Raw genomic sequence first — 20949 nt, 5'->3', positions numbered from 1 at the left:
CCCTATAAACAACCTTCTCCAACCTGTCACCCTTAAGTTGAGGAAGGTTGGGACTAAAACTACTATCAATAGCTATGCTCTGAACATTTGTAGCCTTACACCTCTGGATGGCATCACATGCATATTTACATTTCTGAATAATCTAAATTCAACTTTTATCCCGTTAGTCAGGTTATGAAGGATCAACCTGCTGAAAGGCCTTAATGTACCAATGCATCATTTCTGTGAAGTTGGACACTCACCCTGCTTGCACTTCCACAGGCCTCCGAGAATACGCAACAAAGATGTCTTTCCTGTGCCTGTATTCCCAGTAATCAGGAGATTGTTCCCTTGTGTGACTTTCATGTTTAGGTCCTTGATAAGCAGGTTCTTGGAAGGAGCAGCAAGGGAAACATGCTCCAGAACAAAAGCGGTCTCGTTTGAAATCCTCTTCTCCTTAGAAATGCTGAAGACATCAAGCCCCAATAAAAAGAGAGGAAAGATAAGTTAAGGACAGATAATATGTACATGGTTCATAGAAAGAGAGCACAATCTATATATATTTTAGCACTTTAATGATAATATCTTGTGTAGCCCAAAAGAAACAAGGACAGCCCCGCTCCAAATATTTTGTTACAGAGACACTTCTCAACAGTCAGCCATTCTGAGCGTCTGCTGTTGCTGCTGCTGCTAAAATGTGCAGAGCTTTTAAAACTTCTTGGTGTCGGAATTCATAAAACTTCTCAGGTACTCATATGTTCCCCCAACCCATTGAGTGGCCTGAGAAACCTTTGGGAATTTAGAAGATCAGGGCCTGGCAGCCTATTTATAAAGGTCAAAGTATGCTATCCCATCTCTTTTTAACGCCCTATACTTCTTGTCCAAATCCTTGTCAGCACCAAGTGCTACAGCTCTCAGATTCCACTTGGCATTGGTGTGTATGTGTGTGCCTTGATTTATTTGTTATTTTAAATGTTTAAATTGCTCAATAGATCAGATTCTGTGGCTGGTTTACGATAAAACACTAAAAAAAATTACAATCTGAATAAAGATAGATACCGAATAAAAGGTCAAACAAAAACACCATATGTAGTAAATTAGGTCATTCAAAAAAGAAACCATATGAATTAAAATAAAGTGAATGGCTAGTGTGAAAAATAGAATTACCTGGTGCTGAAATGATGCCAGTATGGATAACAATCAAGTCTCTTAGAGAACGAATTCCACAAATTTCTATTCTTACAAGAATTTCTACAGTTAAAAGAAAGGGGGATAGATAAAAGATTTCCCCCTTTCCGTCACTACTAATTATCCACCCCCCCCAAAAAATTTTATTTTTTGACCCAGAAACATGATTGGGAGCCATCTAGCATTTTTAGGCACCTGGCATGAAGTAGGTATCTCTGGCTTCTCAAATTCATAAAAAGAATCATGTTAACAGGTGAAAGAAGGCCTCAGCCTAATACTAGGTTCTTACAGTCTGACTTGGTATGCTGTAGCTTCTTACATCCCTGACTTCCTATATATCCTTAGAATTTTCCAGAATTATTTCCCTGCCAAACCATCACAGAAGGATAAACTGGAATATTCTTCCACAGATATGGCCAAGATATTTAGCTATAATTTATTTAACCCAAATAATCAAGGAGCACCATGGCATAAATACCAAATTGCCACCCCATATCCTATAGCTACGTACCTGTCAAAGTCCCATTTGTCTTGTGATTCACTATGATTTTCCTTCTTGGAAAGATTCAGCAATACTTCCTGCAACTCTCCAATTCTACAAAAGCCAGTGATTAGGGAGGGAGATGAAAGAAAAATGCTTACGTTATACGATTTCCCCAAAGCTAAGAAAATATTTGCTGAAAAGAGGAAGAGATCATATATGATTAGATATATTGGAGTGGTTAATGTTTGTAGAGTTCCAGGGTCCACCTGAAATGCTCTTCAAATATGAATGCCCTATAGCCTAAGAGAAGTGCCAGTTGAAATTAACCACTTTAGAAGTTGAAAATAAGATTCTTTACTCTGCTGTATCTACCACTTCTAATTAGATCAGGGGTCCCCAACCAGCATTGGGCTGCGCAAACAACCAAAGCCCCATCTGTGGGATGCAGGCATTACACATATCCATGCCCCCTCCAGTCCACGGAAAAACCTCTCTTCACAGAATCGGTCCCTGGTGCCCAAAAGGATGGGGGTTGCTGAATTAGACTGTCAGCATTTTCTCAAGAGGAAAAAAAAGAGGTTGCCTTGTTATTGTTTCCACTTTAAAAAGGCATCTTAAAAGAAATTCTATGACAGACCCACTTTCATGGCTTCAAAGTGAGAAGAGTGAAAACTCTGCCCTTCCTCCCCACCCTTTTAATAGCCTATGCAGCAAAATCAGATATTTAAGACACCCATTTCATCTCTTCAAACTATTAAACCCTCATTTCAAAAGGATACCTGGTTCTGTACATCTTTGAAATGAGGCCCTCATGATGTAGTCCTTGAACTAACAAAAATCATGGAACAAACAGCGATGGCTCCCTTTGGCCTTTAGAGCTTGAGATATCCAGAAGCTTCCATGCTATCTGAGTGCTTCCCAAACCCAGAGAATAACATACCTGTGCGTGTAGCCAGCTACGTCAGACACTGTGGTAGAGAGATCAATTAAGACGCTGAAACAGTGAATCAGGTAAATGGAGACAAAGGCATTCTGCAAAGCAAAATCACATGAAAACAGAGTTAGGCCAAGATGGGGAAACAGTCCACAAGAGAAAGGCAGCTCTAAGTACATTATCCTGATGCTAAGAAATTGTTCCTTGATAATTTCCGACTCTCCTGCTCCTGACATAATTTGTTATACATCTCACAGAGAAAAATAGAAACACATTTTGCCATATATGGGTTGCCTTGAAAATCTTAAAAGTCTCTTTCCTCTTCCAAAAATGTTTTTAGTACATAGTAAAGAATATAAGCCCAATTATTTTTAGATTGATTTGCATCAAGCAGGAATTTAGTCCTGGCAACTTGCCTTGAAAGAGTGATTTCAGTGATCCCTCCTTTTTCAAAAGAGGGTGCTCATCCCATGACAGATGAAGCAATAAATATGCCAAGTTGAATGCTGTTATGACAAGCCAGTTAGATCCTAACAGTCAGCAGTATGTAGAAACAACAAGTATCCTATGGCAGAAAAGACTGGGGGCTCTTATTTAGTACATTCTAGGCTTCTCCTTGGTTAATAAGCAATAACATCCCTAACAGAGGATTCCTGGATTCTTCCATCTAATACTTATTTTCATTTCTGTAAAACATTTTAAAATTCATGAAACATTGTGGACTGAAATATGTAGAATAGCCTCAGAGAAGCTAGGGTTTGATTAGCATTTCTCATTTGTTTTTATGAAGTTGGAAACAGAGTATTTTGAAAATATTGTGACTTTCAAAGAGAGTAACAGCAGCATTAAGGAAAAATAATTATGGGATGTTTGTGCAGAACCTGACATAAATTGCAAAGTTCAGCAACCTGGGTATCTCAACTTTTCACATCCTGCTAAACGTAGATGAAGTCCCTAGCCTTCATGCGGGAGACAGAGTCAAAATATATGAGCATAAGGTAGTGAAATCACAGAGGAGATATTGAATAATTAATAGCATCAACAATTTCAGTTGTTGAACTTATTTATATGCTGCTTATGTGCCATCAAATTGATGTCAACTCTTAGCAACCACATAGACTTTCTTCAGGATGATCTGTCCCCGACCAAGTCCTTCAGGTCTTCCAATGGTGCACCCATTGATGCTGCAATCAATTTCATCCACCTGCCAGTTGTCCTCTTCTTTCTTCCACTTTCTTAACATTATGAACTTCTCAAAGAAGCTGGGTCTTTGCATTAGGTCCAAAATAAGATAGTGAATTGTTTTCTTTTTCTTGGGTAAACTGGATTTCTTGAAGATATTATTGATGGTCCTATGAGTGTTCTCTAATTGGACCTTTTTTAATTATGGTGAACACCTCCCCACCAGCAATCAGCACCCAGACGAGCAGAGATTAATTTCAAGATTAACATCAGATCAACAATCAAGTAAACAGTACCCCAATCAAGAAACTGGCAAACAAGCCAACAGTAAACAGCCCAACCAAAGAACTTCTAAGACCACCCCAGGGCAAGACATAGAATATAAACTGAGAGCAAGCCTTTAATTAACACAAAAGCAGGATCTTTCACCCCAGAAAATTTGCAAAAACTCACCTTGCTAACTAAGGAGCTCAATTCTGTGGGATTCAGATCATCATATACTCCATTAAATATAGGAATGGCAATCATCACGTAGCTCAGGATGCTGCCCAAATAGTCAAAGGTGTTGATCCCAACTGAACAAAAAAACATATCAGCATGATATAGTCAGTATAAGGGACCTTTTGAACAGGTAATAGGATCCAGGTCTTGCCGTACTGGGCTCAAGTGCAGAACGATACAATTTTTTTTCACATGAGCACAAAGTTTATTGTAGAGACACTTATCACCTGCACTTTAGCTGAAATTAGATTGAAAATGATCTTTATATTTGCAAAGTAGGGTATGTTTCTATATCAACAAGATTGCTTTAGCAGTGTGGGCCAAAGCAAATATTTTTGGTTCAATGTCGTTCTTACAATGTATGTCTCCAGTCCTTACCGTGCTTTTTAAAATAGCATGTTATATGTTGCACAAATCAGGCAGTTATTCAAGAAACAAAATGACTCAGGGAGGTACAGTAGATTCTGATTTTTAGGGACATACATATCAACAGTACAGATATATCTGTCCATTATTCTGAATAGCAAAACACAGGGAATGTCCTTTGAATAGAGACAGAAAATCCTATAAAATCCAAGTGCTGATTACTTTGTTCAAAAACATTAAAGCTGTATCCTGCTTTAACATGTACCCTAAAGTCTGTCACCTTTCAAGTACAGAAACCAAATATTTCCACTTGCATCTGGACAGCCATGGAATTCATCTTCTGATTCAGAGTTAGCTGATGCTTGACTACTTTGTTATTGTTGTTAGTTACAAAGTCATGTCCAACCCATTGCGACCCCATGGACAATGTTCCTCCAGGTCTTCCTGTCCTCTACCATCCTCTGGAGTCCATTTAAGCTCACACCTGTTTGACATATTTTGTCCTCAAAATATTTTCTGCATGCAAGATTTAAAATTTCTCCCTAGTGAAGCTACTTTAATCAATGTACAAGTTAAGGCGATAAAATGCTTCTCCTTACTGTATAGCCATAGTTCCTTTCCCATCAGTTCTCTTTGCGTCTTTAAAAGATTTTGAAGCTTGTAGTTGGTTCGCATGTGTTCAACTTCTCCAGCTCTGCAAAACAACAAAATAAAAAGGACATGATCGGTCAGGTATAGTGGTCCTTTCTGCAAACTCATTTTTGTCGGCCAGGAAATCAAATGTATCATTAGAAAAAACACAGGGCAACTCTTCATATATTTTCATGAACTGAGTTCATAAAACCTGTTAAGTCTGCGGTTTAGCAATTTTAACATATGTGGACTTAGAATTCCCCAGCATGCAGGCAATGCCATAATTAAAACATGGAAAAAGGAGCCCTATTTACTGCTGTAATTCAGCTTCCATCATCCCCAGGGAGCATTTATACTCAAACCACATTGAAATACTGCCACTAGTGACCTCATGTGGCAAAAAGCAGAAAGCCAGATGGACCATGTCTGTTCCTATTTTTATCTGCGGCCCTTTTTCTCATCCTTCCACCAAAATGTCCCTCTAGTCTAGTGTAATTTTACATATACTTCTTATGCAGAAGCACTTTTTGCTTTCAAAATTTCTACCTCCCATATGAGTAACTGAGTAACTGAAAATAATAGTATTGAACACAGACAGGAAAAAAACCTTGATTCTCCATTGGGTCCTGATCTCTCTTACTTCTGAATTAATTTCCTGTGATGAGACATATAATATTTGTTTTTGCGCTTTGAGGAAAAAATTCAAAATAAATGAATTTTCAGCCTCTATGCACAAGCTACAAAAAGTACACAAGCGAGCGTCATTCATAAAGTCTCAGCATGATTAGCTTACCACAGATCTTTCGTCACTGAGTTTTGAAAGGATAACAGTGGGACTGAATATATTTATGAAACTGCCCATAATTAGAAATCCTAATAAGCTCATGACAGAGAGCTGATGACTACCAAATGGATGAAAAGGAAGTTCCATAGTTTTTGTTAAAAATTATTTGAAAGTTATTGATTGACATATAACCTGGTCACTCATGGTTGGATGAAATTGATCTGATCCTCAAAAAGAAAGAGATGACACATTTAAGAAGTAGAAGTAGAATTCATATATGGTAGAAGCAAGGACAGAAATATATAAAAAGATATGTAGTTGGTATAAACTAATTTTAGGTGTATTTTTCCTTTCCTTATCACGTCACTTTAATTACCTTGGTTTACTATTTTTTATCCTCTTCCTGCATTTAGTACAATACTGCTCACCCCAAAAAGAATACAGTGATGGTTATCTATGTATGCATGTATAATTTAAGAAAAGGGAGCTTAAATTTGAAAAAAGAGGAGAAAATCATTCAACAGCATGAAGAGGTATGAGGAAAATAATTTGGGGGAAAATGACAACTATATGAAATTCCATTTACTGTATGTTTATCCATAAAATGGAATATACAATTTTCTTGCTTTTGAAGACTGAAAGGAGATACTAAAAAAAGGGAAAGATATTTTACCTGTAGAAAGCAACAGATTCAGCATTCACCCGCAGCTGCATATGCTTAAACCTGTTAGAAAGAAGGAAAACATTTTTTTCCTGTGTGTGACAATTTCTTAGCTGAAATAATCAAAATTTAAGAAACGCCTACTTCATCATTATCCTACAACATAATGTTACAGATCCTGTCAGAAGGACAGGAATAGGTACAAGGATTGTGCAGCATCTTAGCAAGAGGCATGAAAACATTAATAACATCTTTGACCTGTCTCTTCTGTATCTTAGCCACTTGATTTGATACCACAACTAAGTTGATGTACTAATATCTCTGCAAATAACACCACAAATCATTTTAGATGTGAACCAATTAATAAGATCTGCTCAATATATTTACCTGAAATCACCTTCAAGCTTTTCCTGTTGCACCAGTTTTGAAATAATGGGACTCATTAGGAACTTGTTAACAATTGTCCCAATGATAAAATAGCCAAAGATGCTTAGAGGACCCAGCCAACCAGTGCTAAAAGAGAGAAATTCAGAGAAGTTAGCAAATCTAGTGGCAGGAGGGTTATTTTTATAAATGGGCAGTTGTTACACTAACCATATACCATCTTCTGTTAATGATTACTTGTTCAATGACTGTTCAAACTTGTAAGAGTCCTGGACAAGTGGTAGTTACAGACGGTCCTCAAAGATTTGGCCATCATAGTATCCCGTGGGCTCATGATCATGATCCTAGTGCTTGGTAATCAGTTCAGATTTCCAATCATCACAGTGTCTTGTGGTCATGTAATTGCAATTTGCAACATTCCCTGCCAATTTCCTCAACAAAGTCCATGGGAAAGAATGCAGGAAGTTGGAAGTTGCAATCACATGAAGTCCTCCTTTACTGAGTTTAGTGATTTGCTTAATGATAAACAGGGACTACCAGAACTGCTGTTGCTACACAGTGCAATCATGTGACATCAAAATTTATGACTGCATAATAAATTTATGTCTGCATTGGAAAATCCGGCCCCAATTATCCTTGTTAAGTGAGGATTACATTTAATCAAAGAGCATTACAAATACTGTATGGTAGGGTAGTGACTGTCCAAATAAACAGTCATTGAACAGCTACCATGGTCATTGAAGAGAAACTAGGTCTTCAGCAACAACAGTCTCCCTAACATCAATATATAGCATAGCAAATGCTGCCCACCCCCCGCTACCCATTTTAAACTAGGAGAATTCCTCATGAATTCAATATATTATGACATGGAATCTGTGGCCAGACAATCTGAAGCATAGTTAATTACCTGCTACACTCCCTGCCTTATGACTTAATTGAGGTTTGCTAGTGGTAATTCTCTTTTCAAAAGTGGTAGAAGATGGATCTTGAGCTGGCAATATTAAATAGATTAAATACCATTAAGTGACGTTGAAATATTACGCTATGGAGTTCTACCAAACTGAGACTCTCCAAATATACAATTGTATCATTTTGAAAACTTTCTAGTCTTTTTTCACCCCTTTTGCTCAAAAGAAGCAAATGGTGGTCAAAATATTTTTGTACCCGATGCTGAAAATTCATTAAAGCTATTTCCCTCCATGGCATTAAAAATACAGTAAGATTAAATAAAATAGCATTTTACTGACTTTTCAGAGCATCCTATAAATCTACTGTGTGAAGAACCCTAATGTCACCTGAACCTGTGAGATGCTTACCCAAATTCATCTCTTTCAACTGTATGAGGAAACATTGCAACCCTTGAGCACTACTGCAATGTGGTTTCCGTTATCCAAGATGGGTGGCTATCTGGGATAAGTGGATGTTGACAAATGCTCTTTGCAAAGCATCTGTATAATTGCCAATTAATTTTTTTGATGCTCACTTTGTCCCTAAACTAGAAGCACCAAGTGAGAGCTTCCATTCCATTCCATTCTACTCTTTCTCACTCTTTTCTAATCCTGCCATTTGTTGTTCACTGAGTTGTAAACATATCCTATCTGAAGACATGCTGTAGGCAAAAATAGCATTTTGAAAAATTGTTGGATGTAGGCATAGAGAATTAGGAAGAATATCATAAACACATCAGTCTTGGAAACCATGTAAGTCTTTTAAATTGACAAGACACATACCGTACTTGCTCTTTCCAGTCCTTTCCCTTTCCTCACACACCATCTTTGTTTCCCATGTATAAAAGCCAAACTGTCTACACTGTTATTAAATCTATCCTTCCCACATAATTTATACTTACTTACTTACTTACTTACTTACTTACTTACTTATTTATTTTTATATGCCGCCCTTCTCCGGAGACTCAGGGCGGCTTACAATGCGTTAAGCAATAGCCTTCATACTTTTGTATATTTTATAAAAAGTCAGCTTATTGCCCCCACAAACTGGGTCCTCATTTTACCCACCTTAGAAAGGATGGAAGGCTGAGTCGACCTTGAGCCTGGTGAGAATTGAACTCTCAGTAATTGCAGGCAGCTGGATGTTAAATGCTGCCTTTGTAGGAGGCATTAGCCTCCTATGCCACTCAGGCTCCTTGTACCTTATACTTGTACCTTGTACCTTAAACTCTGTATCTACAAGACCAACTTTTCCAGTAGAGTTTTGATAGTCTCCACGTCTATCTTGTAGTATAGCTATCTTCTATGATTTCCTTTCTCTTGTAACCCTAATGTCTGCAAGATAGAGTTGGAGACTATCAAAACTCTACTGGAAAAGGTTGGTCTGGTAGATAAGGAGTTAAAGGTAAGAGCCGTGGTGGTGCAGTAGTTAGAATGTAGTATTGCAGGCTAATTCTGTCAACTGCCAGCAGCTCGATCCTGATGGGCTCAAGGTTCACTCAGCCTTCCATCCTTTCAAGGTTGGTAAAGTGAGGAGCCAGATTGTTGGGGGGCAATATACTGACTTTGTAAACAGTTTAGAGAGGGCTGTAAAACACTGTGAAGCAGTATATAAGTCTAAGTGCTATTGTTATTTTTTCCTGAGATACCAGCGTTTCCCATACTGGGTACTGTCCAGTTATGTGACCAACAATTTCTAATCAGCACAGTCCCTTTATCAGAGTTTAAATCCCCTCATTTCAAGGACATGCAAGCTGGGAGGGATTATTTAATTTTAGAGCATTTTCATCCCCTCCATGCTACTATCACTGGATGAGTGGACAATATTATAGCCTATTTGAACATGACCAGTTTGATTTTGCAAGCCATTCCCAACACACTGTAATCCTATCCTTGCTTTTCTCTGCTTTGTCCTGACCAAATGAAAATTGCAATGGCTTTTAGGTACAATATATAACTGTTGAATGACTGTGAACTGTGTGCTGGTGTGCAGGGCCCATATATCTGTAATGAACCAGAGGAGAAACACACTTGAATCAAGAAGGGAAAAGGGAAGAAAAGATAGTTTCCTGAGGTTGCAGGACAGGCACAAGATTGTGAGTGAACTTGTTTGTTTGCTTTGCTGCTTGCAATGAGCCAATTCTGGACTGCTGTTAGTATCATACAACTATCGGGGAGATGGGGAGTCCAGTAGCTAGTGCAGGGGAGAATCCCTATGTCATAGGACTCACTGCAAGCAGGCTCTTCATTATAGGAAACATTTTCCTACCTGTAAAAACATTGATAGGTGTAATAAGCAAGGGTGAAGGGTGAGATGATCAGCTTACTGGCCATGGAGCTCAGCTGTTTGCAGAACCTCTCCACATCTTGACTGATTCTCTGGTCTCTAAACAATTGTGCAATAAAGAGAGATGTTACCTTGACATATACCACTTTGACATGAAAAACAGCAAAGGAGAAAAGTTAATGTGTTATGAACAAAATGATTCATTCACTATTCCAAGTGAATAGTGAATAAATATTTGCACCAGGCAAACCACTACAGGTAGTCCTCGATTTACAACTATTGGATTAGTGACCATTCAAAGTTAAAATGGCACTGAAAAAAGTGACTTATGATCAGTTTTCACATATATGACCACTGCAGCATCCCATGGTTAGGTGATCAAAATTGGGGCACTTGGCAAGCGGCATGTATTTATGAAAACTGCAGTGTCCCGGGATCATCTGATCAACATTTGTAACCTTTCTAGCCAGCTTCTGACAAGTAAAGTTAATGGGGGAAGTCAGAGTCTCTTAACGCCCGCATGATTCATTTAACAGCTGCAGTGGTTCGCGTAACAAAAAAGGGTGATAAAATGGGACAAAATTCATTTAATAACTACCTTGATTTAGCAATGGAAATTTGGGGCTCAATTATGGTCGTAAATCGAGGACTATCTTACTGGGTGTCTGTTAAAAGCTGGAATAATGTCAACTGCCCCGTCATAGGTGTTTATGTGGTAGGATCAAATATTGCAAAAAACAAACAAACAGATTTTTTCCTGATTTGGTTTGTTCTGTAAGAATTCAGCCATCGTAGTTTGCAATCTTTGGTTTTTGGCTTATTATGCTGTGAAAACCCAGCCACTAAACCTTATTCTACAAACCATGGGTTTGGATAGCTGGAAACAGTGACTTGGTGGGTCATAATTATCTCATGGCAAGAGCACCACTTTATCAAATGATACCTTTTAGGAAATTCTCTTTTCTCTTTCCTCAGATATTGCAGAGTCTTCCAATAAATTATTTTCATAGATTCATGAACAGAATTTGGGGCAAAAAGCAATCTTCCCAGGCAGAAGCCAGTTATAAAGGAAATATGTTTTTGTCCTGATTTCTATTGCTTTAGTGTTTATACTTTTAACTTCTCATCAGCTGCTCAGATAACATGCATCAAAAATGAACTGAGGAAGCTCCAATTCATGTGTACTGGAAAAAGTTTTGAATACACAAAAAAATAGATAAAAACATTTGAGAAGATAAAACAAATATGTTCTAAAATCTAGCCAGTTTATTGCAGTCAGCATTATTTTTTAGGAAGTGAAACAAAGATCTGGGTTTTCATAGTTTCATGTGTGCTGTTTTAGAAATGCATCCACAGCTAAATTAGATTTGGAATGGTAAATTGGTAATGGATTTTCACAACAAACTCTTTTTACATAGCTGCAGTTATAAATATCATAATTTTTTAAAAACATCAATTAACTAAAGGAACATTTATACGAATGGTACAAGTATAATTAACAAAATTATGTTATTCTCTTAAGACTTTTCAACAGCCTCCCATTTTTTACTATTATAAAATATTTTTTATTCTTATTTTATAACAAAAAACAATGTTTTAAACTATTTTTTTTTTGCTGAAACCTGAGCTATATTTTCTTCTCCTGAAAACTAATATTCCCTTAATTAAGATGAATTTAACTGATTTGATGAAACTGGTTTAGCTATCTCACATAAAACCCTGGTATAGTTGTAGTATCTATCCCCTTTGCGACCTTACCATTAATGATGTTTTAGATGTCGTTCACAAAATTACCTCACTACATGGTTAGTTGTTCTTTGCTATCCAATTCCAACAAGTCTTGTTGGACAAAGTCTTGTTCGCAAAGTATGCGTTCAGCTAGATTTATGCCCACTTATCTGTGATGAAACATACTTCTGAGTAGACATGCCTTAGATCAGGGGTGTCAAACTTGCGCTGTCACGTCATCATGTGACATATCGTGACATTACCCCCTTCACTAAACTGGGAGTGGGCATTGCCCCCTGGCAACGTGACACATCCGCCCTGCGGACCGTGAGTTTGACACTTCCGCCTTAGATTAAAATAATAACATCAAAAGTTTCTCTTTTAAGTTATATATCAATATTAATTATTAATTCTCTTAATTTCTGGGTCCAGTTCAAAGTGGTAATGATCACTTACGTTCCTATACCATTCCCTGTGGCCCTGCTTTCCAAACTGACTCCACTTGGCTGGTCTTTTCATCCTGAGGGGTCCTTCCCTACCTTTCCCTGGTAGGGGTCATGGGACTGGATGTACTATGGCTTCCTTCCAGGTTTAGGCAGTTCCTTCCCTTCTTCTATTCTAGAAGATCATTAAGAACTTCCTATTCCATCAGGTTTTGAATTGATTGGTTATGGGTGTTTATCTGTATATATGTTTTTATATTTTGTGACCTGTAAGCCTGTAAAATGTTTTTGTTATATTATTTTTTTCTCAGGTTTTTCTTTGTTGTACACTACACAGAACAAAGTGAAGGAACATTTAAATAAGTTAAATAAATAAATGCCAGAGACCAAACCCATTCTGTAATCTCGCTTAATGACCATAACAATTAACAACCACAGTTAATTTGAATTTTGGCCATAAATTGAGAAATATCTGTATTTATCAAGGAGTGTGGGGAGGTTACTTGGAGAGGCAGTCTTGGAAATAAAAGATTACGCTGGTAAGTGTTACATAGAATATAAAGAATGTACAATGTTCCAGCTTTCCATTTTTTTTAAATTAAAAGAAAATTTAAAAATGAAAAAGGGAGATCTGCAGAGACCCTGCTGATAATGGGTGTACTGGTATTGGTACTTCTGGGCATTAGGTTGGAGACTATACCCACACAATTTCTCTCCAAGGGTATATTCTCTTTAGCTGGTGAACTGGATATACTCCACAAAATCGTAATGCATAAATTAATATGTGTTAATATTTAAGATGCATAAGACTTTTTATTTTATTTAGTCATATATTTTTAAAATCAGAAAATCAGGCTTCAGGCCTGGGTACAGCACGGAAACAGCATTGGTCGCGTTGGTAGATGATCTCTGGAGGGCTCGGGACAGGGGATGCTCCTCTGTCCTGATCCTGTTAGATCTCTCAGCGGCTTTTGATACCATCAACCATGGTATCATGCTGCACCGGCTGGAAGAGTTAGGGGTGGGAGGCACTGTGTTGCGGAGGTTCTCCTCCTTTCTCTCTGACCGGTCGCAGTCTGTGTTGACAGGGGGGCAGAGGTCAACCCCGAGGCCCCTCATATGTGGGGTGCCGCAAGGGTCGGTCCTCTCGCCCCTCCTGTTCAACATTTATGTGAAGCCGCTGGGCGAGATCATCCGTGGTTTTGGGGTGAAGTACCACCAGTAAGCTGACAACACCCAGCTGTACATCTCCACCCCAGACCACCCCAACGATGCTCTTGAAGTGATGTCCCGGTGCCTGGAGGCCGTGCGGATCTGGATGGGGAGGAATAGGCTCAGGCTCAACCCATCCAAGACCGAGTGGCTGTGGTTTCCGACGTCCCGATATAGTCAGTTGGTGCCATCACTGACTATTGGGGGCGAATCATTGGCCCCCATGGAGAGGGCACGCAACTTGGGCGTCCTCCTGGATTCACGGCTGTCTTTAGAAGAGCACTTGACGGCCGTGACCGGGAGGATTTTTCATCAGATTCGCCTGATTCGCCAGTTGCGTCCCTTTCTGGATCGGGACTCGTTACACACGGTCACTCATGCCCTTGTCACCTCCCGTCTGGACTATTGCAATGCTCTCTACATGGGGCTCCCCTTGAGGAGCACCCGGAGGCTCTAAGTATTTTATACATTCAATTTTTAAATTGGTTTTAAATAGTTCGGGGTTTTAAATTTGTTGGAGCCAAAATTATTTAATTTGATTTTATTCTACTTTTAAATTTTGTATGGATGTGTTTTATTGTTTGGCTGTGCACCGCCCTGAGTCCTTCGGGAGTAGGGCGGTTTAGAAATCGAATAAAATAAATAAATAAATAAATAAATAGAACAGTACTGAAAATGATTAGCCACTTACGGATTATCAATTTCCTCATGTAGAACATTCAGAGTATAATACTCCTGGCCCTGAAAGTAGTAGCCATGGAGGTATTCAGTGAGGGTCTTTCTCCAGCTGACATATATCAGATTGCAGATAAACTGGTCTAAACTCTTCAGCTGAGAGGGAGGGAGGGAGGGAGAGAGAGAGAGAGAGAGAGAGAGCACTGAAGATCAAACATGAGGAGATACAACATTTAAAAGGAACATTTTGGATGTTTGGTGAGCAAATAGCTACATTTTCTGAAGCAGACTGTAAAGATTATTTTTATTATTTCTGATCTAGTGGATTGTTGGAAAGAAATTATGTAAAGGAGTTGGGACTCGATCTGTCTGTTTATTAGCATACCTTAAAAACTGAACAGACAGGACCAAATTTGGGATACAGAGAAGTAGTGGGTTTCAATTTTGGTTGCTACCAGTTTGCTCGCTGGCGCGGGCGCTCTCACACACGTGTGATGCTTTTGTGCATGCGCAGAGACATCCAGGCAGGTGGGCAGAGCCTCCCGTCGACGCCGCTACTGGTTTGCCCAATCCGGGGCAAACCAGTAGCAACCCACCAGTGATACAGAAAGAAACCAGTAAAAGAAAAATCAGGTTTTAAAAAGTGCACACATAAAGCCAGGGAGAAAAGCTATGCAGAAAAATCTCCCACTGGATATCTGTGGAGAGAAGCAGGTGGACATAGCTCCTCCTAAGTCCCAGAAATCATATAACAGACAGCAGAGCATATAAAAATTTTCTGCTGCATGCATAGACACACATGTAAGCCCTGGCTAGTAAAAGTGCAGGAAAAATATTAGAAGCTATGAGATGTATAGTTTACTTCACTTGTTTTAGAAACCAGTTACAGCTTTAAGCAACTCCAGCCTTAGTAACTTTTCTGACTAATATAAAACAAAATACAAATGTACACTTTGGGACCTTACAATTCTTTCCAAAAGTTGTGGGAAAAGTCTTCGAACCTTGAGTTAGGCTAAAATGGATGTGAACATTGTTGTTTATACATCTTTTTATCTTGGACAAAGGACTAATAGCATAAGGAATATTCTTTAATTCCTTAATGCATAGGCAACTGGTTCTTTTGGTCAACTTGCAACATGTCAGATTTAATCCGATGCATATTACAGAACAAATGCAGCCAAGGAACTTTCTTGTATAATTTATATAAGGAGATATAGTTTGTTCATTATAGTTTGTGGTCTAAATTTAGTAGATATTAATATGGAGGAATGATTTGTTTTGTAGTGACCTTTCATCTATCAACATATGGAAATAATCAACTGTGTTATGCTGTTTGAGATTTAGGATGAACACTTGTAGAATTTGGAGAGTAAGCCTATATGAGAGGGACGATGCAAATACCACCCTACCTGAGCTGCAAAAAATTGGACAGTAAGGATACAGATCGCTTGTATTTCTCTGCTGCCCTCTAGTGCAGGGGTCTCCAACCTTGGCAACTGAAAGACTTGTGGACTTCAACTCCTAGAATTCCTCAGCCAGCTTTGCTGGCTGAGAAACTCTGAGAGTTGAAGTCCACAAGTCTTAAAGTTGCCAAGGTTGGAGACCCCTGTTCTAGTGATCATCTGGCTTTCTGTAGCCTATATATATTAGGTCTCATGTGTGTTCTAGTTCGGGGTTTTTTTAAAACTAAATTTTATTATTTTATAAATGAAATTAACAGACCCTCCACCTATAGCAACGTTAATAAAAAATAGTAAACTGACAGAGAATCGAAAGAAGATCCACATAATGTCCCAATGAAGAATATTAATATATACCAAACTGAATTTTTTAACATCTCATTGAATTTAGGTTATATACATGCATAAGGTTCCATTTTTTCATTCCTGCAAAATACAGACATTTCAAAGACTGACAGAATGCCCATCTCTTGAAACCATTCTTCAACATCTAAAATAAGACTTTATGTGTATTCCAGTTGTCTTCCCAATCTTTCCCTCCCCTTATAATAAGAAAAATAATACTTACCAAAGAGTTGAGTACAATGAGAATCAGAGCAACTGCTGTCACCTTATTGAACTCATAAAGATCTTTCTTTCCCAGAACTGAGAAATATTGACTGGGAATCAGTCCCACCTGGTAAATGATCAGTTGAGCTAGGAAACATAGGAGAAACATTTTTAAAAGCATAAGCTCCAAAGGTATATTAGTAAAAAGAGAGAATAATCCTACATTATGGCAAAGAGAAACATACAAAAAGATTTGTTTTAGAAAATTGTTTACTTACTCAATAAAGCAACTACAAGCAAGGTTAGAAACATCAGCACATTCTTAGAGGTGAAGGTAGGAAATAAAATTGTTTGGATCTTTAGGAATCGGTGGAGGAACTGACGATCCAGCTGGGGCCTAGGAGAAAGATAAAGACAAGAAAAGTTATAAAGCTGAACTGTTAACATGGAAATGTCACTGCCAAACCCTTCATTCCACTCAGTGCATGTTTAAGCTGACTGAAATTTGGAAAAAAAATTCTCACTAGAACAACAATAGGAGGGTCCCAGATATCTTGGCAAGTGTGAGGCCAAAGGGGCTAATGTCTAAATTATACTTTAACACTGGGCACAGAATATGTAGAATAGCTGCACTTTTGTTTCAGATGTACGTTATGTAGAACAGCTCCCCTCAACCCTTTCCGATTCCGTGGAGGGAGGTTTTTCTGTGGACCAGAAGGGGTGTGGTTTCATGTGTTGCCTGCATCCCACGGATGGGGCTTCGCTTGTTTGCATGGCCCAGTTCCTGGCATGCTGCGGCTCGGTGCAGGTCCACGGACCGGAGGTTGGGGACCCCTGATATAGAACAGTATTTGCAAACCAAACAGCTTCCACAAAGACCAAATATTTGGCCAGCCTGGAGCAGGCCTCCAAATGTACAGATCACTTATAAATGCAGAACTGTATCATACAGGGTGGACTGTTGGCAATTAATTCACTCCCCCTCAACACTTGATATGGAAGAGGAGCTCTTCCATATGTACACATGCATTGAACCTTCCCACCTACATCAGCCAAACCTAGGCCCAGAAGGGCTCTCCTTCTGCTATACTTTAATCAAACACAGGTGGAGAACAATAGGCTGGGAGAAATCATAGCAGTGATGCATAAAGGTACGCCTTGACTTACCACCATTTGTTTAGTGACTGTTTGAAGTTACAACAACACTGAAAAAAGTGATTTATGACTGGTTTTCACATTTACGACTATTGCAGCATCACCATCCTTACGTGATCGAAGTTTGTGCACTTGGCAACTGGCATGTACTTATGACAGCTGTCATGTCTCAGGGTCATGTGATCAATCACCATTTGTAACATTCCCAACTAGCTTATGACAAGCAAAGTCAATGGGGGGAGTTAGATTTGCTTAATGGCCACACAATTCACCTAAGAACTGCAGTATTTCACTTAACAACAGTGGCAAAAAAAGGTTCTAAAATGGGACAAAACTCACTTAATTGCCTTGCTTAGCAATGGAAATTTTGTGCTCAATTGTGGTTATAAGTCGAGGACTACGTGTATTGGCCATGAGTACTCATGCCTTCCTTATTTGCTGCTTAGCTTGCTGCAATTTGTTTTACATGGGGCTGCCCTTGAAGATTTGGAAGGTGTGCCTGGTGCAAAATGCAGCAGCCTTCATGTTGACCCAGAATGCAGAGTTTTGAATAGAGTTTTTGAAATCACAAGAATTTCAGTGATTTCAAAGGTTCAGTGGAAAACAAATGTGGGAAAAGTCCACTCAAACACAATTTTCTATCACTAGAGTTTTGCCTGTTGATTTGGTTATTTTTTTCTGCAGCCTGAAAAAACAAAACAAAAAAACAACGACAGTTTGTAGTAGAATAACACCAATTTTCTGGTATTACTGTATTGCCTGCCAGTGGACTTCCAAATCCACTTCATGGAGTTGGTTATTGCTTATCAAGGTCTTAATGGCTTGGGTCTTTGTTGTGCTCCAGGCAGAATCTCCTCATTCCGGACAGAAAGGCACTCTGTGTGGATCTTTCTCCCTCCCCCACCCAATTTTGGAATATTATGAAAGTGGAAACTGGAAACTGGCATTCTCAGTCATAGCTCTTGGCTTCTGGAATAGCCTGCCTCTCTGCAGGTCAGATTGACCCTTTCCGGTGATTACTCACTCTGGAACAACAACTCATGAATGAAAGCTGGTTGTCCAGGCCTGAGATGATGGTTCTAATCTGTATTATATTCATCTGATGGTGATGCTGTCTGTCCCACATTGTTCAACCTTACCAAGAAGTAGGCTGTGCTGTACTTTTTCAAATGCCTTGGTTTAGTCCAAGCAAACCATATCAACAGCGTTTCCCTGATCCACTCATCTACTCACTTTATCAAAGAAGGCAGCGTAAAATTGCCAAGTTTGAAAAACACCGAATTATATGAATAGGCAGCATGTACAAAGTTATACACTCACCTATCACGACATCCCCTTTTGAAGTATGTAGCGTTATATGAAACTCAGAAAAAAAGTAGAGTTTTCTTAAGGCTAACCTTAACCCTACTGTTTTCTTTGCTTTTTCTGAACTGTAGTGTCTAGTATTAAAATCCACCATTGCTTTTTACCCCACCCCACCCCGTCTCCGTTCATAAGGAGTTCCAACACCGTGGCTCCCTTTTCCGGACTCGATTGTGGACTATTTAAAGCACTTACCGGATAGTTTTCCTAGCTGTTTTCCCTGGAGCCATGAACGAAGTGCCCTTCCTTGCAAAAAAATAAATAAAAATAAAATAAAGGCTTCCCAGAGTCCACTCCGGATCGCGCTAGAGGAAGACTTAAATTTTCCGTCCCTTCAAGGCTTCGATTCTAGTCCCACCCCATTCAGGGATTTTGATGAGTATTCATTATTCCTTTGGATTATGCATTAGCAAGTCAGAAATAGCGATTATAGGGGTGTCATCCCTGAAAAAACGAGTTGTGAGCAAGCGGTTACTAAAAGCTGCAGAAAAAGACGGCCGAGATGGCCAAATATCCATATCCGAGTTATTTTAGTGGGAGTAACCAAAGAAGTACAGCATTCTACCGATGCAGCTCTCATTTTCTGTCTGTATCGCCAAGAGTCATGGTTTACGACCGTCTTCTTGGATTTAATATATACTTCCGGTCCCGGATTCCAGTTCAAGTCCTTCGAGGGTTGAAGAGTGGCGGAAATGCTTCAGTTTAGCATTGCTTGAATGACGAAATACATGCCCTGGAGTGTAGTCTTACAAAAACCGATGTATAAACACAAATGCTTTAGTTTTTACTTACTTACTTTCTTTCTTTACTGCAATAGATTAGCAGTTGCTTACTTCCCTTGAAAATTTGCGTTAGGAAAAACCAGAACCGGGTTTCCAAAACAAATGTTCATTCATGAACAAAGAAGCAAACCTTAGTTTCTTCGCTTTTGACTTCGTGATTTTCTTCTCCTTTTCCGCACGAAGAGATTATGAAAAAACGTCCCCAAATATCCTTAACTCCACTAACCCAAATCAACGAAGAACAACATTTCTGCAGCAGCGTCTTTTGGCGGGGGGGAGGGGGATAAATACCAAACTACTAAAGAAGACCTGGTTTTTTTTCAATAAGTTAGAAATGACAGTTAGAAAAGATACAAATAGAAAACTTTTATGTGTTCTTTCACCACGTTTTATGCATTTCTATCTCTCTTGCCCCTCAAATGGAAGCTGTTTCCCCCTCCTAAAGGGAACCGGAAATTGGGCTCCTGCAAATCTTATATAGATCTGTTTTCAGAGAGAAGGTAGCTAGGGCTCCTTCTACCGGACTAATTGTGTAAGGACAATTGTGTAAAATGCAGAGTCAAAGATCCAGATTTTTTCATTTATTTTGCATACGTTTAACAGTGTCACGTTTTCTTACATAACAATTTAATCATTTTGTTGAATAAGATTAAAGCCCCGTTCTATGGCTTTTAGTGGCCGGTTAGATTCGTGGACAGGAGGGCAACGCTCGCTTCCATAGGTATAACATCATGATACAGTCAAATGAGTGGAAGTTAAATAGCTTTAATTTATACCTATGACAACCCTTCAGTCTGTTGACTTATTAGTTTATTAATAGAGAGTTTTTTTGTACTCTATGAATTAACGTTAGCCAAAGTTATAAATTGTGCCTTTACCTGATAGAAGTGACACTTCTTTAAGGGGAGGGGAGGGGAGAAGCTAGAATGGTTGCCTACAAACACTCCACAGGCTGACCACAAACATTTCTTATATAGCCTAGCTAACAGGTCATGATATTTAGCTTAAGCAGTAGTTAGGGATTTCCGGACAAGGGTCTTAGAGGTGTAGGAAGAAATATCCTTCTGGGTTCAGCTCCAAGTGGGGAAAAAGACACTGGAAACATGGAGATTGCTTGGAAAGATGGTTTAATGGTGGACAGGATCACATGGTTTGAGTTCCTGAACAGAAAAAGGCAGATACAGCGAGTCCCCAGGTTTTATGCTTTCTCTGGCTTTGAACTTCCTGGGGTCCCGAAAGAGTATCCTGATTGG

At 39.0% G+C, this 20949-nt stretch overlaps 1 protein-coding gene across 2 annotated transcripts in view; it reads right to left on the bottom strand.

Moving 5' to 3' along the window:
- Positions 1 to 20161, bottom strand: part of ABCD4 (ATP binding cassette subfamily D member 4) — a 29574-nt gene extending 9413 nt beyond the window's left edge. The window contains exons 1-13 of one of the 2 annotated variants that reach the window (XM_034418093.3): positions 19110 to 20161; positions 16676 to 16794; positions 16417 to 16544; positions 14405 to 14544; positions 10313 to 10429; positions 7100 to 7225; positions 6725 to 6775; positions 5234 to 5328; positions 4221 to 4342; positions 2592 to 2683; positions 1679 to 1762; positions 1147 to 1230; positions 243 to 445 (exon numbers count right to left, since the gene is read on the bottom strand). In XM_034418093.3, the coding sequence (XP_034273984.2) occupies positions 243 to 445; positions 1147 to 1230; positions 1679 to 1762; positions 2592 to 2683; positions 4221 to 4342; positions 5234 to 5328; positions 6725 to 6775; positions 7100 to 7225; positions 10313 to 10429; positions 14405 to 14544; positions 16417 to 16544; positions 16676 to 16794; positions 19110 to 19144 (1396 nt within the window). In that variant the 5' untranslated portion in view covers positions 19145 to 20161. The remainder of the gene's footprint in view (positions 1 to 242; positions 446 to 1146; positions 1231 to 1678; positions 1763 to 2591; positions 2684 to 4220; positions 4343 to 5233; positions 5329 to 6724; positions 6776 to 7099; positions 7226 to 10312; positions 10430 to 14404; positions 14545 to 16416; positions 16545 to 16675; positions 16795 to 19109) is intronic. The other variant, XM_034418094.3, reaches the window with a different exon arrangement.
- Positions 20162 to 20949: the final 788 nt, after the last annotated feature.

The sequence above is a fragment of the Pantherophis guttatus genome, chromosome 1 (assembly GCF_059756535.1).
Source record: "Pantherophis guttatus breed Tessera chromosome 1, ASM5975653v1, whole genome shotgun sequence".
Classification (NCBI taxonomy): Eukaryota; Metazoa; Chordata; class Lepidosauria; order Squamata; family Colubridae; genus Pantherophis; species Pantherophis guttatus.
The sequence above is the reverse complement of the archived record's forward strand: the minus strand, read 5'-3'. Positions and strand labels throughout refer to the sequence as shown.